The sequence below is a fragment of the Festucalex cinctus genome, chromosome 2 (assembly GCF_051991245.1).
Source record: "Festucalex cinctus isolate MCC-2025b chromosome 2, RoL_Fcin_1.0, whole genome shotgun sequence".
NCBI lineage: Eukaryota > Metazoa > Chordata > Actinopteri > Syngnathiformes > Syngnathidae > Festucalex > Festucalex cinctus.
In genome coordinates this window covers 16,749,197-16,765,601 of record NC_135412.1, presented here as the reverse complement: position 1 = coordinate 16,765,601, position 16,405 = coordinate 16,749,197, and the positions used below count along the sequence as shown (strand labels likewise).

General features: G+C 38.1%; 2 protein-coding genes across 5 annotated transcripts in view; one reads left to right on the top strand and one right to left on the bottom strand.

Moving 5' to 3' along the window:
- Positions 1 to 478: 478 nt before the first annotated feature.
- On the bottom strand, positions 479 to 6,104 carry LOC144013950 (uncharacterized). Of its 2 annotated transcripts, none has more exons than XM_077513359.1 (4): positions 5,619 to 6,104; positions 5,429 to 5,516; positions 3,840 to 4,011; positions 479 to 1,820 (listed from the first exon to the last, which is right to left on the bottom strand). In XM_077513359.1, exons 1-4 carry the CDS (start codon positions 5,815 to 5,817, stop codon positions 765 to 767), a joined length of 1,515 nt encoding a protein of 504 aa, XP_077369485.1. In that variant the 5' UTR covers positions 5,818 to 6,104; the 3' UTR covers positions 479 to 764. The 2 variants fall into 2 exon arrangements, with proteins under 2 accessions (XP_077369485.1, XP_077369486.1); XM_077513360.1 differs by having other exon boundaries at positions 3,852 to 4,011; positions 5,619 to 6,101.
- LOC144013948 (PDZ domain-containing protein 4-like) overlaps positions 5,757 to 16,405 on the top strand; it is a 30,434-nt gene continuing 19,785 nt past the window's right edge. The window contains exons 1-3 of one of the 3 annotated variants that reach the window (XM_077513355.1): positions 5,757 to 6,261; positions 9,572 to 9,615; positions 10,027 to 10,147. The gene's annotated coding sequence lies outside the window, so the exon portion shown is untranslated. Of the gene's footprint in view, positions 6,262 to 8,130; positions 8,178 to 9,468; positions 9,616 to 10,026; positions 10,148 to 16,405 lie in introns of those variants that run through there. The other 2 variants (XM_077513356.1, XM_077513357.1) reach the window with 2 other exon arrangements.

Below are 16,405 nucleotides of genomic sequence, written 5' to 3'. Positions count from 1 at the left end.
ACCTCTAAAACCTGCAGGACTTCAGCCTTTGAGGACTGCAGTTTGCCACCCCTACCAATGTATAAATTTAGACTTAGACTTGACTGTATTGATCCCTTTGGGATGGCTCCCTCTGGGAAATTTACATATTTCATTCAATTCATACAAATTTCTAGATGTTCATTTTTAAATGTCCCCATGGATTTCTTTCAAGTTACGTCACTCGTGTTAGTTTACTCAAAAGAAATCAATTTACAATGTCCCCAACAATCTCAAGATGTCAATGATTATTATTCCAAAAAGTACATTTGGAAAGACTTGTTCTAAAACTATCTAGAGTTGCAATTATTAATAGACAACTAAATTGAAGACAGCTTACGACTATTTTTTCATTAAAATAATTACAACTCTAAAACTGTCATTCTCATACAGTATGAATCCAATATTATTGCAATGACTCCATATTGGGAGTGTATTGAAGAAAACCAAAGTCGCCATATTGTGGAAGATGTCAAAAATTTTATTTCCAATTATTTAGCACTGGGTAAAACTTGCACATTACCAAGGGGTGAAGACAGCCTTTGTCCAAACCTAAAAGGCAGAATCTTTTCCCAAGTAACAGGTTGCAAATACATTTAAACTCTGATTAAGATTCAGTGGCAGATGACAAACGAGAGAATTACTAGCTACAATTTAAACAAGTAGCAGCATTAAAATACTAACAGTGGATTGTGACATCTGTCAGGCCCAGTCAAGGAAATTGAGTTGAGTGGTGAAAACTTTGATTAGAGCACAATCTCCAGGTCAAAAGCAGTTGGTTCATTGACTTCCGGCTCCTCATCTGCCACGTCTGGAGGAAGATGTGTTTCCGCTGGCTCGTTTTTTACATCAATCTCAATCGGGACGTCGGCTCTTTTGCCCAATATATACTCGTAGTTTCTTTGAACCTCGAAGAATGCTGAGGTGAGGAACTGCGGAGAAAACATCCGGAGTGCTGGGGGCAGCTTTGGAGGTTGATATGGCCGAGCTTTTTTCAGGGCTTCACATTTCTCCGCTTTTTGTGCTTCGGAAGCTGAGATGTCAGAGGGCTTAGCTTCTGGACAGATAGGAACAGAAAGAGGGTGGAGTGGTGGCGGCATTTCGTCAAAAAGTTGCGGCGTCGTGCCTGAGGCCGACGCTTGGGGTTCGCCGTTTTGAAAAGTGGGGTTTCCGAGCAGGGGGACGAAAGCCCAGGAAGTGTGGAAGTCTTCCTGCGGCTCCACAACCTCGCCCGGCTCAAGCACGTACCCCGACTCGATGATGGGACAAACGTCGTCGCGCTCGCTGACGGAACAGACGTCGTCGCACTCGCTGACGGAACAGACGTCGTCGCACTCGCTGGTGACGACCGGCTGCGCCACCAGCAGCGTGCGTCTGTGCTGCTGGCAGAAGAGCACGCCGCACGTCTGGCACTTCCGAACGTCTCTCATGTGGAGCAGTTTGTGGCGCTTCAAGTGGCGGCGGTCGTTGAACGTGCGATCGCAAATGTTGCATGGGAAGGAAGGCTCGTCTCGCTCCGCCAAAGCTCCGGCGGGGATCTTCTCCTGAACGTCGCCGCCGATGGGAGACCTTTGTCCTTCGTGCTCAATTTTATGTTTGACCAGCTGTGCGACCGTGGAGAAGTTTTGATTACACAGCTCGCACAGGTAAATGCCCGTTGGAGCCACGATGTGCTTGAGGAGCACCACAGGGCTGGTTTTGGCCGGTTTCAATACGGGTGACGGAGTTTCCCCAAAAGAGGCGCGGGGGATTTCTGTCATTTCTGTGTCACTCTTGGTCTCCTCGGTCGAAGCTTTTTCTGTCTGCAAAACACACAAAGAGATGATTGACGACAAAATTAAGAGGCACATTTCATTTGGATATTCAGGGAGTAAAATGGAGAAAATTGGAAATGAATTTCTAGTGTGTAAATGTACTGTGTATCTACCGTATGTATGTACGTAAAAATGTATGTATGCTGTGTATGTACATATCCATACATAAATAGGAAAAAAACATGAAATATAAAAGTGGGGTAGATTATTATCAATAATTTATGGAGAAGGGGTGGGATTCAATTAGTTGTACATCTTCCCACATTATTATTTTGTCCATATAAAGATTGTATATCATTTGCATGTTCAAAACAAACAAAACAAAAACAGATCAAAATCACTTTAAAAATTCACAGGCATCCCCACCAAAAACATTTTTTAACAAAGCAAAAATAGCACTCCATAATATTGTACTTTATAAAAACAGTGAAGATAAGCAGTTCAGATAATTGAAGGAGTAATAATAACATAAATCAACACAATGTAAACATTTGTGCGTCAATTCAATGCGCTATGCCTACCTTGGTCACCAGGAGGCAATATAATACTGGAGTCATGCAGACACAAACAAAGAATTCTACAAGTAATTTGGTAAGATACTGTAATATTAATTTTTCATTTTTAGCCATTATTCATTCACAGAGGATAAAGAACGTCTTATATATCCATTGCGTCTAAAACTGCAACTATCAATGCTAACCGTTACCATTTTTCAATGGTGTTTTGCCTTGTTTATTAGCTTTAAGCTTAGTGGACTTTTCACTTTAAGGCAAAGCCAAGTTTGAAATACACAATGTGCAATTCTCTTGAATTATGTTTAATGTGGTAGTAAACTCTTACCGTGAGTGGCATTAATTCACCATTTGTTTTTTTTTTCAATGGGGTTTGATGTGGGAGCATCTGATCCTGATCCACTGTTAATTTCTAACTTGGAAGCAACTTTACCAATACACAACCACTAGATGACATTAGTGCCGCATTATAGATATGAGATCAACACAGAGAGTCCACTGTGAGAAAAAGCTGAATTTGAATTGACCTTTTCTGCTGCTGATTATAAAATAACACAAATAGGCTGAAAGGACAGTCTATCTATTCTTTCATTTGGTAGATTTGGTGTATATATAAGCATTGAACACAATATCATGTGGATATTGAAAATGTCAGAATGCTCTAAAATGGCTGGTTGTGAATGACGTTTAACAGCATGTAGCCTCTTTTGTGATTATTTGTTCACTGTTTGCCAAACTGGTTTATTATATAAATGCAGTAGGGCACTGAGATCTGCCAATTCGGGTAAATTCGTGGAACCCAGGTTTCAAAGCAAACACGCTGAAGCAGCAGTTAGTTGTTATGTTGCGTACAAATGGAATAAAGCGCTAACAGAAGTGAAGTCTGGCCCGAGTGTACTTTAAAGGCCATGTTAAAAACTTTGCTCCACAAATACTCCCTCCCCAAACCATGGATTAAGGTCTTCCAAGCATTTTTAAACTCAATTTCATTATACTCTCTTAAGGCTGAGCGATTAACCGAAAATTTACCGTTACCGAAATTTACTACAATAACCGACGTTATTTTTCCCATGTCGGTAAATTCAGTGTTTTAATAAAGAAAATAAAAGTCTTTTCATCCGTTTTGTGTGTTCTTGGTAGGCTATGTTCATTCCCCTTTAAGACACTTTGGCATGTCTCTTTTAGTAGTAATTTCAGAAAGCTACTTTTTATTTCCTTTGCTTTTAAATGTCTTTAAATCTTTTGTTTGTAAATGCCTTTAAGTGTTGTCAATGTATGTTCTTTTAGTAATTTTAACCAGCTACTTTTGTTCCCTTTGCTTTGCCTTTGAACGTCATTAGCTGTTGTATTTGTAAATACTTTTCGGTGTTGTGCTGTTGTTGTGTGAAACACATTCAGTTGCTCTCTGCTACAGAAATTAAGTAATCTTGCCCACTTTAAATATTAAGTTGGGTCACTTGTTTCTTTAAGCACCAGAGTAATTTGGACATTGTACCCTTGCACGTACTGTGGTCTGTGCGTCTTGTGAAGGTTGGCTTTCAGTAGTTTCCACAGAGGGCTGCTGAACTTCAGGCTCCTCATCTTTGATTGGCACTTCCTCTGAGTCGTCGCTGAGCTCTTTGTTTTTGCGGTGACGCCAGTGGCATTTTTTACGTTTTCTGCCAACCCTTTGAAAATATTGCAAATAAGAATTGTGGTTCAGTTTAATGAGCACATTGGCAATTGATGGCAGGCAGAAATGGTCAAATGTGTGATGCTGAAATACAAGACAACAGAAAATGCAATTGCCACATGAAGTGAGCATGAATGCTGAAACAAAAGGTTGATTAGTAGTGCAATGTACTAAAAAGCAGCATCAAACATAAATTTTCTATGCAGCATATCTGAACTTGAGTCACACGTGAGATGGAGCTTTCCTCAGTGAGAGAGGCCAAAAAGCAGCCAAAAGAAGTCTACACACCCCTGTCAGAATTTTTATTTATTTATTTTAAACTGGAATGCACAGGTTAGAGGTCATATTACTGGTGGAAACAGTTTTCAGATTTAGAAAATGTATTTGTGCATGTGGTGCAATTAAGGTTAAAAAATGATAAATCTTGGTCAAACAGAGCACTTATTTAACTTTTAAGTACAGCAAAAATACATCCATCAATCCATTTTCTTAGCCGCTTTTCCTCACATAGGTCGCGGGGGTGCTGGAGCCTATCCCAACTGGCTTCGGGCAGTAGACGGGGTAAACCTGAACTGGTTGTCAGCCAATCCAGGGAGCAATAATACATTTGCATTTAATCTTGTTTTTTTGGGGGGGCATTTAAGTTAAATCATTTTACTTATTTGCAAAATACATTTTAACTCAATCATTGAGTATTTTCTTTTCCATATTTATGCCCAGTGGTAATGTTAAAATAGTTTATAAAATTAGAGTGGCTTTCAATGACATGAAATGTACTCTAAGGAATAAATCCCTTGCATGTTTTCTGATGAAGACTTGGGCCTACTACATTTGTACTTAATGTTGGTCAATAAATTGACAACCACTGATTTAATTTCTCCATTGAATCTACTAGAAAGTAGGAGGATGCTGGAAAACGCAAAGAAAAGCCAAGGAAGCATGGGGATGAAATGTGAAATCCAGCAGTGAGGATTTGAACCTTGAGTTGTGAAGCAGACATGCTAGCCAATGTGTCATCACTCACCATGCTGCCAGATTCTAACAATATTTCATAAATCTTCTTATGGAGATGCATTCATCAGTGTTACATTACTGCTTGCATCATACTACAATAATTCCTGTGTGAGTGTTGTCTTAAAATAAATAAATAAATATATGACAAAATAATCGTTAAAAAACAACAACAACAACAGCTGATCAATGTGTGCTTAAAGAGAGGCAACATTGGAATTTTGTAAGAATGTCCATAACGCATCTGTTATGCCGTAACAAGCTAGCTTGTGTTTATAGATTATCATGAGCTGGATGAATGCAAACGTTACAAATGCAACGTAAACACGGTTACATGCAGTCAAGATGTAAAACAAGCCGAAGCTCAAAAAGTTGATGAAGAAGTGAAGAACTTCGCTTGCCTTCTACTTTGGCTCTTGGAACTGCTCTTCACGTTTGTAAACACTGAAGGCACAAAGTCGGGATTGTCTTCCTCCATGGATGCTTGTCCTGCAAATACACGAGCATTCTGTAAACATCCTCCGCGACCTTTTGGGCGACAAACGAGCACCAAAGTCGCTAAAAACAAACTCGAAAAGTTCAGAGCTTTACCTGATATAAAATGAGCGCCACAAATGCGAGCATTTTCTTTGAGCTCCTCCGCATTGCCATTGACTTGCTGGATTACTTTGAGCCACAAACGCCGCCGTTTGGCCTGAAACGGTCGATATTCCGTTGGTAATCGGTAGAATTTCAGTTTGCTATCAGAAGAACGACTATTTGAACAACCCAGCACGCAACAAGTGTACATTTTACTCGAAATGTAGGTTAGCTTCAGACGAGGAAGTGTGCCGTTGAAACGACTTGTCAGCTTCCGTTGCCGACCAGCGCGCACCGGAAGTTAGCCTCGGCTAATGTTAGCCGGGAAGAGACGACTAATAATGGAATGTTTGCAGCAATGTAATTCTTTTTTTTTTGTTAACACAACAACAAAGTTGCGACTATAACCATGTGTGACTATAGTCTTACGATGACTACATAAAATATCCCACTGCATTCGTCCTTACACGAGGCTCTGAGGCTGAGCCAGGCCCCTTCGAGTGGAAGTGATTTATTTATTTATTTTTTGCTAGTCACCGGCCATGACATTAGGTACACCACAAATGAATTCAATACGGAGCTGAAGTGGGTAAAGGAGCGTTTTTAGACCCCCTGGAGACCACAAAAAAAAAAAAAAAACCTGTCGAAGGACAAGGTATGTATTTATGTTTCTTTTTTGTTGTTGTTTTTAATTATTGTCACAAACCATACAAACACTGAAAGCAAACAAAACAGCATGATGTATTGTGGTTTTGAAAGTTTGAAAACTCTTCAACGAAACGTAAAATTTCAACATGTATTCTTTGCATTAAGATGTTAGCCAGAAATTGGTGCATTTTCACCGGTTTTAAAGGGTCACGTCACAACTTTATTATTAATTGAAAGCAGCTTATACTCAAATCATCATTAACATAATGGTAGTCTCATATAATTCAATGAATTGTTGAAATTTTACACATATTACCTACTGCAAGATTCAACACATTAAAGCAATTTAAGCTTTAGCCTATTTTCAATTTTATTTTTTAAATACATTACCCACTACATCAGATATGGGGGGTACAATTTTTCATCAGTGCTACTGGGGTGCCACACACTCGATGTATGATTTAAAAAAATAAAATAAAATAAAAATAAAAATAAACATGCCATTTTTTATATTGACATATCATGCATGTGTACATTTTTTATGCTTCTACCAAATGTGATATATTTAATTGTTCAGAATTTCTCAATGCCCATATAAAAGATCTACTATACTAACCCAACATCAAACAATTTGATGCAAACAACAAAATAACCACATACTAGGATTCCTCCCCGTATCTAAAAACATAAAACTGCTGAACAGCAAACCAACATTATTAAGTGCAAGAACTCAATTTGTGAATTAAAATAAATAAATAAATAAATAACAAAAATTAAAAAAGCTACAAAATCACCAAAAAGGTTTATATTATTGAGGACGGTACAAAGTTTGTCTTCCTTCATTCAAAAAATCCACAACAAAATGATTATGTCTACTCATGTTGTTGTATCCGTCAGTATAAGACACATGTAAGTGCAACTAAGCCATGCCTGCCATCTCGATATTGCACAGCACCTATAAAATAGCTGGTTGTCACAAGTAGCCAGCTAGCGGTAGGTACAAAAAACATGCGTTTGAATCGACTAATTTCTATCACATCTGGCAGAAAAATCGAAAAATATACAATAAAGCTTATTTTATGGCTTTGGACAATTATTTTACTCATCCAGAAGCTTTTGAGTAGCATTTGTTCACTCTAAATTCAGGAAATGTTGTCCCAGGTTTGTAACATGCGAAATTTCGAAGTTGTGGATGAAGTTATGACATGTTCTATGTCATTGGTAGTCATGAGGGGTCTGCAACTTGTGGGACTCTGTGACTTTTGGAAATGATACACTTTGTTTATACAATTATATAATTTTAAATTACTCTTTGTTTTTCAAATGTAAAAAAAAAAAAAAAAGTAACTTAATTTTCAGGGCACTGAAAATACACATACTATGGAAAATGAAGTATAAAATAGCTTTTCCCCTCTTCAAAGACACCAGAAAAATGTCAAAGGCAACTGAAACCAAATTGTCTCTTTCAAGTCAAGGCTGCATTCAGTGTCTGTACGTGACCAGTAGATGGCGCTGCTATTTAGTGTCAGCATGCTCAAGCTTCTCTAAATACATTAATGCAAAGTTAATAACCAGGATATTATTTTTCTTTAACGACATCTAATTACCCCTGACTCACTGGTATTATTTATTTGTTCTTCTCGACTACTTTCATTCAAATATCTCTCAAAAGAGCTCTTAACTCAGCCGAGCCAAGTTTAGCTTTTTATTATGCCAATTTTTGGGCAATTTAAAAAAAAGACACATGCAGTTATATTAACAATTTGTTTGTGCTTCTTTTTTTTGTCACCACACTCTGTTCACTTGTGTCTTTCACAAGAATATCATATTGATGGATTTCAAACCGTTGAGAGCAGTTATTTGTGAACACATACACGACCCGGAGAGCTTTAAGATGGAGTTGCTGTGTTCTCCTCCCTCAAGGTGACTCCTCCATCTGCACCCTCCCTAGTGTTGCCAATCCCCCCATTTTTTTCTTGTTTTTTTTCTTTTCTGCTCCGCGAGGTGGGATCTGATGCTTCTCCGCCTCAATCTCACATGCGGCCTGTGAGCAACGCACATCAATCTCTGCTCCCGGCGTGATGCCGAATTGCAGATTGGGACGAATGAACCTGAGCAAACTGAAATAAGAGTCTGGCTGCAAAGCGTGACAATTTCCTCATTCATCTTTTTATTTTTGCTGTTGGAGGATGATGTTTACATTTGACTGCTCGCAGTCCCCATCTTAATTAGCCTTTTCCTCACCCCTGCTACTAATGCTATTCTAGGTGGGACAAAATAGGAACGCAAGGGTGATGGAGTATATGAAAAACTGGAGCAGCAAGATTGTACTAATATTGTCTCCCTTATTGCCGGCTAGCCGTTTGACTGATGTTTTTGAGGCCCACACAATATTGTGCTCTGTAAAAACTTAATGACCAGTTCAAGAGAGACCAGCATTGTACGATATTACCGGTTAAAGCTTTGCCGACAAAGATATGAAAGCCAAACTATGGCATGACAAGGGGACGCGACTAGATATAGCAGGTATTATTTACTTTTGCATACGATACTGTGCAAAAAGACAGAGGGTTTCATTCACGTGGGAGGACATCGTGAGAGAAAAAGTAACCGGTATGCATTGTTTACATCTTTATGTCCCGGTTACCTTTAGGAATAATGATTACCGCCGCCGATGGTATAGAGCGGAATTACTTCTCGCGCTTGGGCTGAAGGTACCTAATAGTCAGGGTCGGTGAGGTATGTATTTACATCATTTTTCTACACGTCTGGGCCGACGCCACAGGGGGTAGCATCGGTCACATTTTGCTGACTTCGGATTGGTGTATCTAAGCCTTTAAACAAATATTGACATAATCAAATATGAGATGACAATATTTTCCTAATTCTAATTTAGTAATTGTAGGCTAAATATGAACTTAAAATATTCTGAATTGTCTTGAAGTGCAAGAAGTCAGGTCTTTCATAAACTGAAAATACTTTTAAATTCATGTGAACAGTAAATTTCCAGAAAACAGTAAGATAGAAGAGAATTGGCCTTTATTAAAATTCCATTTTCTTAAGAAATTATATGAATCTCACTCTGCATCATCTATCCTTCCTTCCTTTCTTTCTTTAGTCTTTTCTCTTGTCTCTTGAGGTGTCCATAATTTGTTGGAATTTAGATGTTTCTGGGGTTGGTAAAAGATACCTGATTTGTAACTGTGGGTTGTAGGTGGTGGCTGGTCGGTGCTGGATTTCACTTTGCTTCATCTTTCCTTTCTATGATCCTTCCTCTGGTCTCCTGACAACTTCACGACTCTGGCGGGACTCTGAAGCCTTCGGTCAAGAGGAAGGGTATTGGATTTTTAACAGGTTTCAGGTGAATTAATGAGCACAAACTCACACGCACGCACATATTAACACACGCATATATGCACGCACGCATGCACACGCGCACGCATGCACACATACTCAAAAAAAAAAAAAAAAAAAAGAGCAATGATGATGACATGTTAAATCGGTAAGACTTACGAATGAACAGTACTGAGCTATAATTGATTCATGGTTTTATGAATTGATATTCGGCTCGAAAAGGAAAATCGATTCAATATCAATTATTCGATTTTTAAAACTGAGCCCTAATGGTGGATAAAATGTTTTACTCACTATCACTAATATATATTGATTGATGCCGGTAATTATGATGACACTTGGAGAGCGAAATATTTTTTTAAGTGCTACCTGGTGTATCAAGTTTGAAAACCATGTCATGTTTCTGGTGTCTATGCAGCGCTGGCGGCACACGTGTAAAAAGAACAGCGGGCGTAAGATCCAGAATCCTGGCACCAAAAGATGGGTGTGGTGCCGCTATCTGCTGACCTCGCGCCGTGAAACTGACAGCTTTCCACAAGGTATCGGGCTCAACTTCATCCAAAGGTTGTTGCTGACGTGACGCTCCCTCGCTATCACTCGCTCCACAAGCAATTACACATTCATTTCAGCCAGACAGGATCCCATCCCCCTCACGCTTCCTTTCTCTGCTCTCTCCTTGTTGCGTCCCTGCTGTGCCTGCCCTCTTCATGTGACACACATCTCCCCAGTACACACATACACAGCACCCTTAACCTTCCCGTTTTTAGTCTCCTTTCACACTTTGCAGCACATCAACACGGGCTTCAGAGAAATACTCAAAGGACAGACAGAGTGAGGAGGCCAAAGGGGCGAAGATGAGAGTCGAGCTGAAGGGGGATACAATGTGTGAAATGTAAGGAAAAGCGAAGCGGGGGCTGAGTGAAGCCTGGCTAATGATATATTGATTTGGTTGAGCCCGGGGCAAATGCGTCGGTGTGCGTGGGAGGAAAAGAGTCACGCTTTGCAGATGTGCTAAAACACCTGGCTGGGAAACGCTGGCGTTGTTGTGGGCTCAACCAGAAGCACTTTGCAAACACCCCAGTGGCACAAAAACATGTTGGGAACAAGTGGGAAGCTCATTACGTACTCCTGCGCATGCTAATGATCAGCATAAGAAATGCATCAAAAATTCTCGAGTGGTTTCTTATGCAGTGGTGGGGTAATGTTCATATTATTTGGTCAGTAAAGACATACACCACCAATTTTGAAAATCAATTAATTTGACTGATATGAGTATTTGAATTATTGGCAGTTCATCATTTAATAGATCGGATTTAAGAAACTTTGTTCAGATTACATTTATATTTGATTGCCATGACATTTGTGCAGTTTTCTCTTGGTGTTATTTACTATTATGGGCTAAAAAAAATTAAATCAACTTTTTGAAAATAGGACTTCAAGTATGGCCATTTCAAATGGGAGAAATTCAAACAAAACAGGCATATTTTTTTGTAACCATTATTAATCAAATTATATGAAAATGCCTTGAGATATGAGTGACCCAACTTAGGAGTTTTTCAAAATATGATGTTCAGACGTTCTTTTTTTTTTGACTTGAGAGTCAAAAATTGAAAATTGAGATTTGAGCGCTGTATGGTGGCAGTGAATTAAACTCCACAACAAGATAGAAGACAATTCTTTGTCTTCTTAAAAAAAAAGAGAGAGATTTCAAGCTGGTGACATAACTTTACCTAAAAGTCATTAGCTTAATGCTAACACATAATGCATAACTCATGGCGGCGTTGACTTAACCGATATTTGAACACACTCTTCTTCATTTGTGGCTGCATAACTGTATTACACTGCCCACCGGTGGCCAAGGAGCACAAATTATTTACCACTTTACATTGTATTTTAGTATGTTGGTACTATTTGTTTTTCCCAAAATAAAATATTGTACAGTAATATTTTTCTTACTAAATTGTGTTTTGGGGGTGTGCCTGAAACAGATTAATTGAATTTCCATACATTTTAATGAGTAACGATGATTTGAGATTCGGCACCACTCTATGTTAAAATATAAAAACAGAAACATGTTTGTTGTGTTTTAATGGCGGAAGATAACAGCTCAGGCACCAGCTGCAGCTCAGAGCTAAATTAGAACAATTAAAAAAAGCTTGTGGATATTAAAGCAGCCATTTGACGAGACAGGGGTCTCGGAGGATCACCTTGAATGAAATCACATTGGCGGGAGAGAGATAGAATAGAGTGGAATTAATCGGATTTTGCTCCTCGTAGTGTGTCAGGGTGTGCATTAGTACGCACACCCTTGTATGTATACTTGAGTCCCTCTGGATAAGTACTGGAAGTGAAATGTATTGATTCATAAATACGGTGCTCGGTTAATGATACACTTTATTGATTTGGCAGGTCAGCGGAGATAAAAGTAATGCGCTGAAAATTGTTTCGGAGCGTTGTTGCACCCTGGAGTCAGTCTGAGATAATGAAATCATGTCGTTCCATTTTTGTTTATTTCATATTTGTCATGTTTTTACAAATCAGCCTGCACATAATTTTAATAATGAGCCTAGAGAGGTAGAGGAAATTGTGCTTACGTTGGCTTAATGTATCAAGTCTGTCTGTGGTGACAGGAGTATTAAACACGTGTTCATTTTGTGCAGATAAAGCAACAGATGAGGAGCGAGCCAGATTGCAATTAATTGCATTTATTGAATATTTTAATGGCTTCCCTGCTCTGCTGAATGTTGCACCAGAGGGTGTCCGCGGTTAATTCAATTATACGGAAATGAAGATGTCACAGTGAGGAAAATGTCACAGCCAAGCGTGGTCGTTGTATTAGCATGCAAACTCAGCCACCTTCCTTATCTGTTGTCTTTTTCCTTTTGAAAAGCTCAATGTAATTCCTTTTTTCATATTCCAACTTGTTACACCTACAACAAAAATCCAGAATTATACCCTCACTACCTCTTCTTGTAATCTATTATTATTATTATTATTATTATTATTATTATTATTATTATTATTATTATTATTTTAAAATCTTGTCTTCATTTCCTTTTAATTTGCTGGTCACAACAGTGGACAATTGAGTTGTCTCTATCCAATCAAGTGATATTGCATAATTTTCAGCTGATCGATTATTTATATATATGTATATATATATATATATATATATATATATATATATATATATATATATATATATATATATATATATATATATATATATATATATATATATATATATATAAATATAAGAAATAGATTTAGTACTTGGAAACAAGATGTGGAAACATTTTTTTTACATGGCCGCCAGTCAGGTCCAAGCCAAAAGATAGAACAAATTGAAGTCTTCAGAGCTACACAGACCACATGAGGGAAGAGAATGGCCAAACAGCTCACTGAGCAGCATCGTGCGAGTGACAGCTTAGCAAATGTGAGCTGCTTAACTCATTCACTTCTAGCCATTTTCATTGAAGAAATCCCCTTCGCTCTCGACTGTTTTACTGGATTGTGACTGATTTGGAAGGCCAACAGAATATTGTGTTCTACTGCTACAAAAACATGGACCCTACCAAAAAAAAAAAAGATGAGTCTCTTCTTTCATCAGAAAAAAAGTATATTTCTATCTGTTTACATTTTGCAGCAATTAGTATTAGAATGTCATCATTATTCACAAATCTTTTTAGAACTGTGTGGAAATCAGCTTGTTTTAACATGGACCTGATTGATCTCTTATACTCTGACCTGCTGGCCGTTTTTGTAATAACTACAATTGCTTCAACCGTTCTCTGAAGTAGAGGGGCTGCATCAAAGCCTTCTGTATGCTCAAGTATATAAAAAAAACAAAAACAAAAAAAAACAAAAAAAAACAACAACAAAAAAACGTACAAACACTTCTTTGGGACACTTAAAACAATTAAAATAGAATGTATTTATACGTTTTTGGGAGCAAATGAGTTAAATGACGTAAAATGGAATTCTAACAGATAACTTCTTCTGCAGAACGAACACGACAAGAAACAACACAAAATCACAACAATAAGAACAAAGTGTTGTAAGAACGGTGTTAACCATCAAGAGCAAGTCACTGATCTTCTGTGCAATAAAAGGGGTAGAGCACTCGCACCATTTACTGAGGCTAATTAATCCTCGACATATGAGACCTGGTTTGATTCCTGTATCGAGTTACACTTTCCTGCAGGTCAATCTATCTCTTGCTTCTGCTTCCTGTTCAAACTTCAGTTGTCCGATGTTTGTACTTTTTCAGACTATTGTCCTTCAGGTAACGTGCAATAACGGCTTAGTATCGCTCATTAGTTTACTGTTCTTATCCGCATGTACATTTTCTACAGAATATTTTTGTATTTTTTTTTATGTTATTCCATTTTCTTGCATTAGTAGTAAATTTGTACTAGTATACACCAAGGAGTAGCAAACTCAAATTTCATTATATTCTATCCAATTACAACAAAAGCGAGTGTGAATTATTTTGTGACAAGCAATCCAACTACTTTTACTCACTGAGATGCATACTTTGAAATACATGAACTAAATGTAGTGTTTACCATCAAATAAATGACATGTGGTCAACTAAAAAGAAATGTTGGAAAAAATATATACACGTACTGTACAAGTACATGGATACAGTAAATGTCCTTCTTAATGTTTTGCAGTTATCGGAAGAAACTTAATAATAATAATAGTTAATAATACTCCAATTAAATGACTTAACTCTGACTCAGGTTCAAAAATCTGACCGGGAGAACCACTGGATAGTGCTATGGTGCTGAACAATTGTTGTGCTTTACTCAATTAGGGCTCATTGAGTGCATCAGGATTCATCTCCTACACCAGGTGACAATCACACTTGCAGCAATTATTTCGTCGAATCAGCATCTTCACATGCCACTCCTGTGAGATGGACGGATTTTCTCAGCATAGGAGATGTGTTCACTAACACACATTTGTGAACAATTTTGTTTACATAGAATTGAGTTCATCTTGTGAAAAATTGGGGCATGTTTTTGTTTAGTGAAGGTACCAACCTGGTTTTGTATTTATTTAAATAGCAAAACACTAAAACTGCAATTCCCTGTTCGACATCTAGATTGGGAATCTTCCATAAAAATACTGTAGGAATACAACCAACTAATTCATTCATTCATTCATTCATTCATTCATTCATTCATTCATTCATTTATTCATTCATTTGTTGATCCTCTGCTAATACAAAAAAAAAGAAAAGAAAATAACAACAATAATAATAATTATCCTATGATGCATGCAAAATACAAAGCCCCCTAAAAGTATTTTTTTTCTCAACTTTGTTCAGCTTCGGCTCAACTTCCCTCCTCGTGTTGAATCTCGTAACCTATTGTCACGCCATATCGTCCTTCATTTCACTTCCCTTTTTCTTTCTCTCGTTTATCCACGGACTCCTTCTTAAAGCACCTTTGTTCTGCTTTGAGGCATCTCACCGGTTCCACTGTGAAATGGCTTTCATCGGCACAGCCACTCTGCCGGAATGCGAATGAAGCCACGGTGATGGCCCCTTCTCAGTAACTCATTCACAAGACTCACTGTTGATATGAACGCTTATGTTACACGTATATACACTGAATCTGTAATCAAAATATCAAAAGATATCACATGGTTCTCGTTGCAGTCTGTTATGTACTTGCAGCCTATTCCTCTAAGCGGTTAATAAATAATGAGAAGGATGTTAAGATTCCACCAGAATTCCCACCATCTGCCTCTCGAACGCAAAGGAAGCCTCACTAGGAAGAAAGAGAATGTTTTCATGTTTTTTTGGGGGGGGTTTAACATCCTCGCTTTCATCTTACCCAATCCTGATCCTTCACTTCTCCCCTTCCAATCTGAAGAATCAATCTGCTGGGACTACTTTATCTCCCGTTACTTGTGTATGCAGAACACTTGCACACTACAAATGGATGTAACATCTCCGAGCTCTTCCTTTCTTTTCACATCAGAAGCTGAGTTGAGTGCGAAGTGCATCTGAGAAGTGTTACTGTACATGTGTTGTTGAGTACCTGTCTGTTTGTTCCAGTTTCACGATCGATCTGGAGCGCCATGTTTGCAAAAGACTTCCTGACATTTTTGGGCTTACATCATCATGGGGTGCTAACGCAACATATTTCCTAGCGCCGTGTAAGCTGACAAACAGGAAAGGTTAAAAAAGAAAAATGAAGATCTAAGAGAGCTGAGGACTGATGATTGAATGAAATTGTTTAGAAGGGCTGTCAGAAAAGTTGCATCTCAAATCTTATTAGCTCATTGAAATGATTTAAAACAGGGTTGGACTGGCCACTGGGAATTTCTCCACCACCGTCGATAAATATTAATCGGCACATGTCGCCGGTCACCATACCACTGGCGACGAACGACAAATATTAATTGCAAGATGATGTCAGCTTCTCCACCTAATCACTTTTTTCTGTAATTTTATAATTGGATTATGATCTATATTTGTTTGATACACATTCCCCCAAACTTCAACACAATATGACGTGTGAGGTAACACAAGAGAAGAGTACAATATATGAAGATCATTTTTTTATTATATATAGGAAACGTTCTTTATAAAGAACAGTCACTGATTTAGCTGATTTACGTTTAGTGTATTTTATCTGTGGCCCTTTTTTTTTGCATCAGAATATTGATTTATTCTTTATCTTTATTAGCTTGCTGCGCATCCTGGCTGCAGCAGACTTCTGCTCGCCTTCTTTCATGTTTATGGCTGCACTTAGTAATGTGTGCGTGTCTGGTGTTTTTGC

What these genes read in the sequence shown, in the direction of transcription:
- LOC144013950 (XM_077513359.1), bottom strand. Translation starts at nt 5,817, where the DNA reads ATGTACACTTGTTGCGTGCTGGGTTGTTCAAATAGTCGTTCTTCTGAT. An exon ending in TGGCGCTCATTTTATATCAG is followed by an intron (nt 5,517 to 5,618) that starts GTAAAGCTCTGA and finishes GTGTATTTGCAG; the next exon opens with GACAAGCATCCATGGAGGAA. An exon ending in AGACCACAGTACGTGCAAGG is followed by an intron (nt 1,821 to 3,839) that starts GTACAATGTCCA and finishes TGTGTTTTGCAG; the next exon opens with ACAGAAAAAGCTTCGACCGA.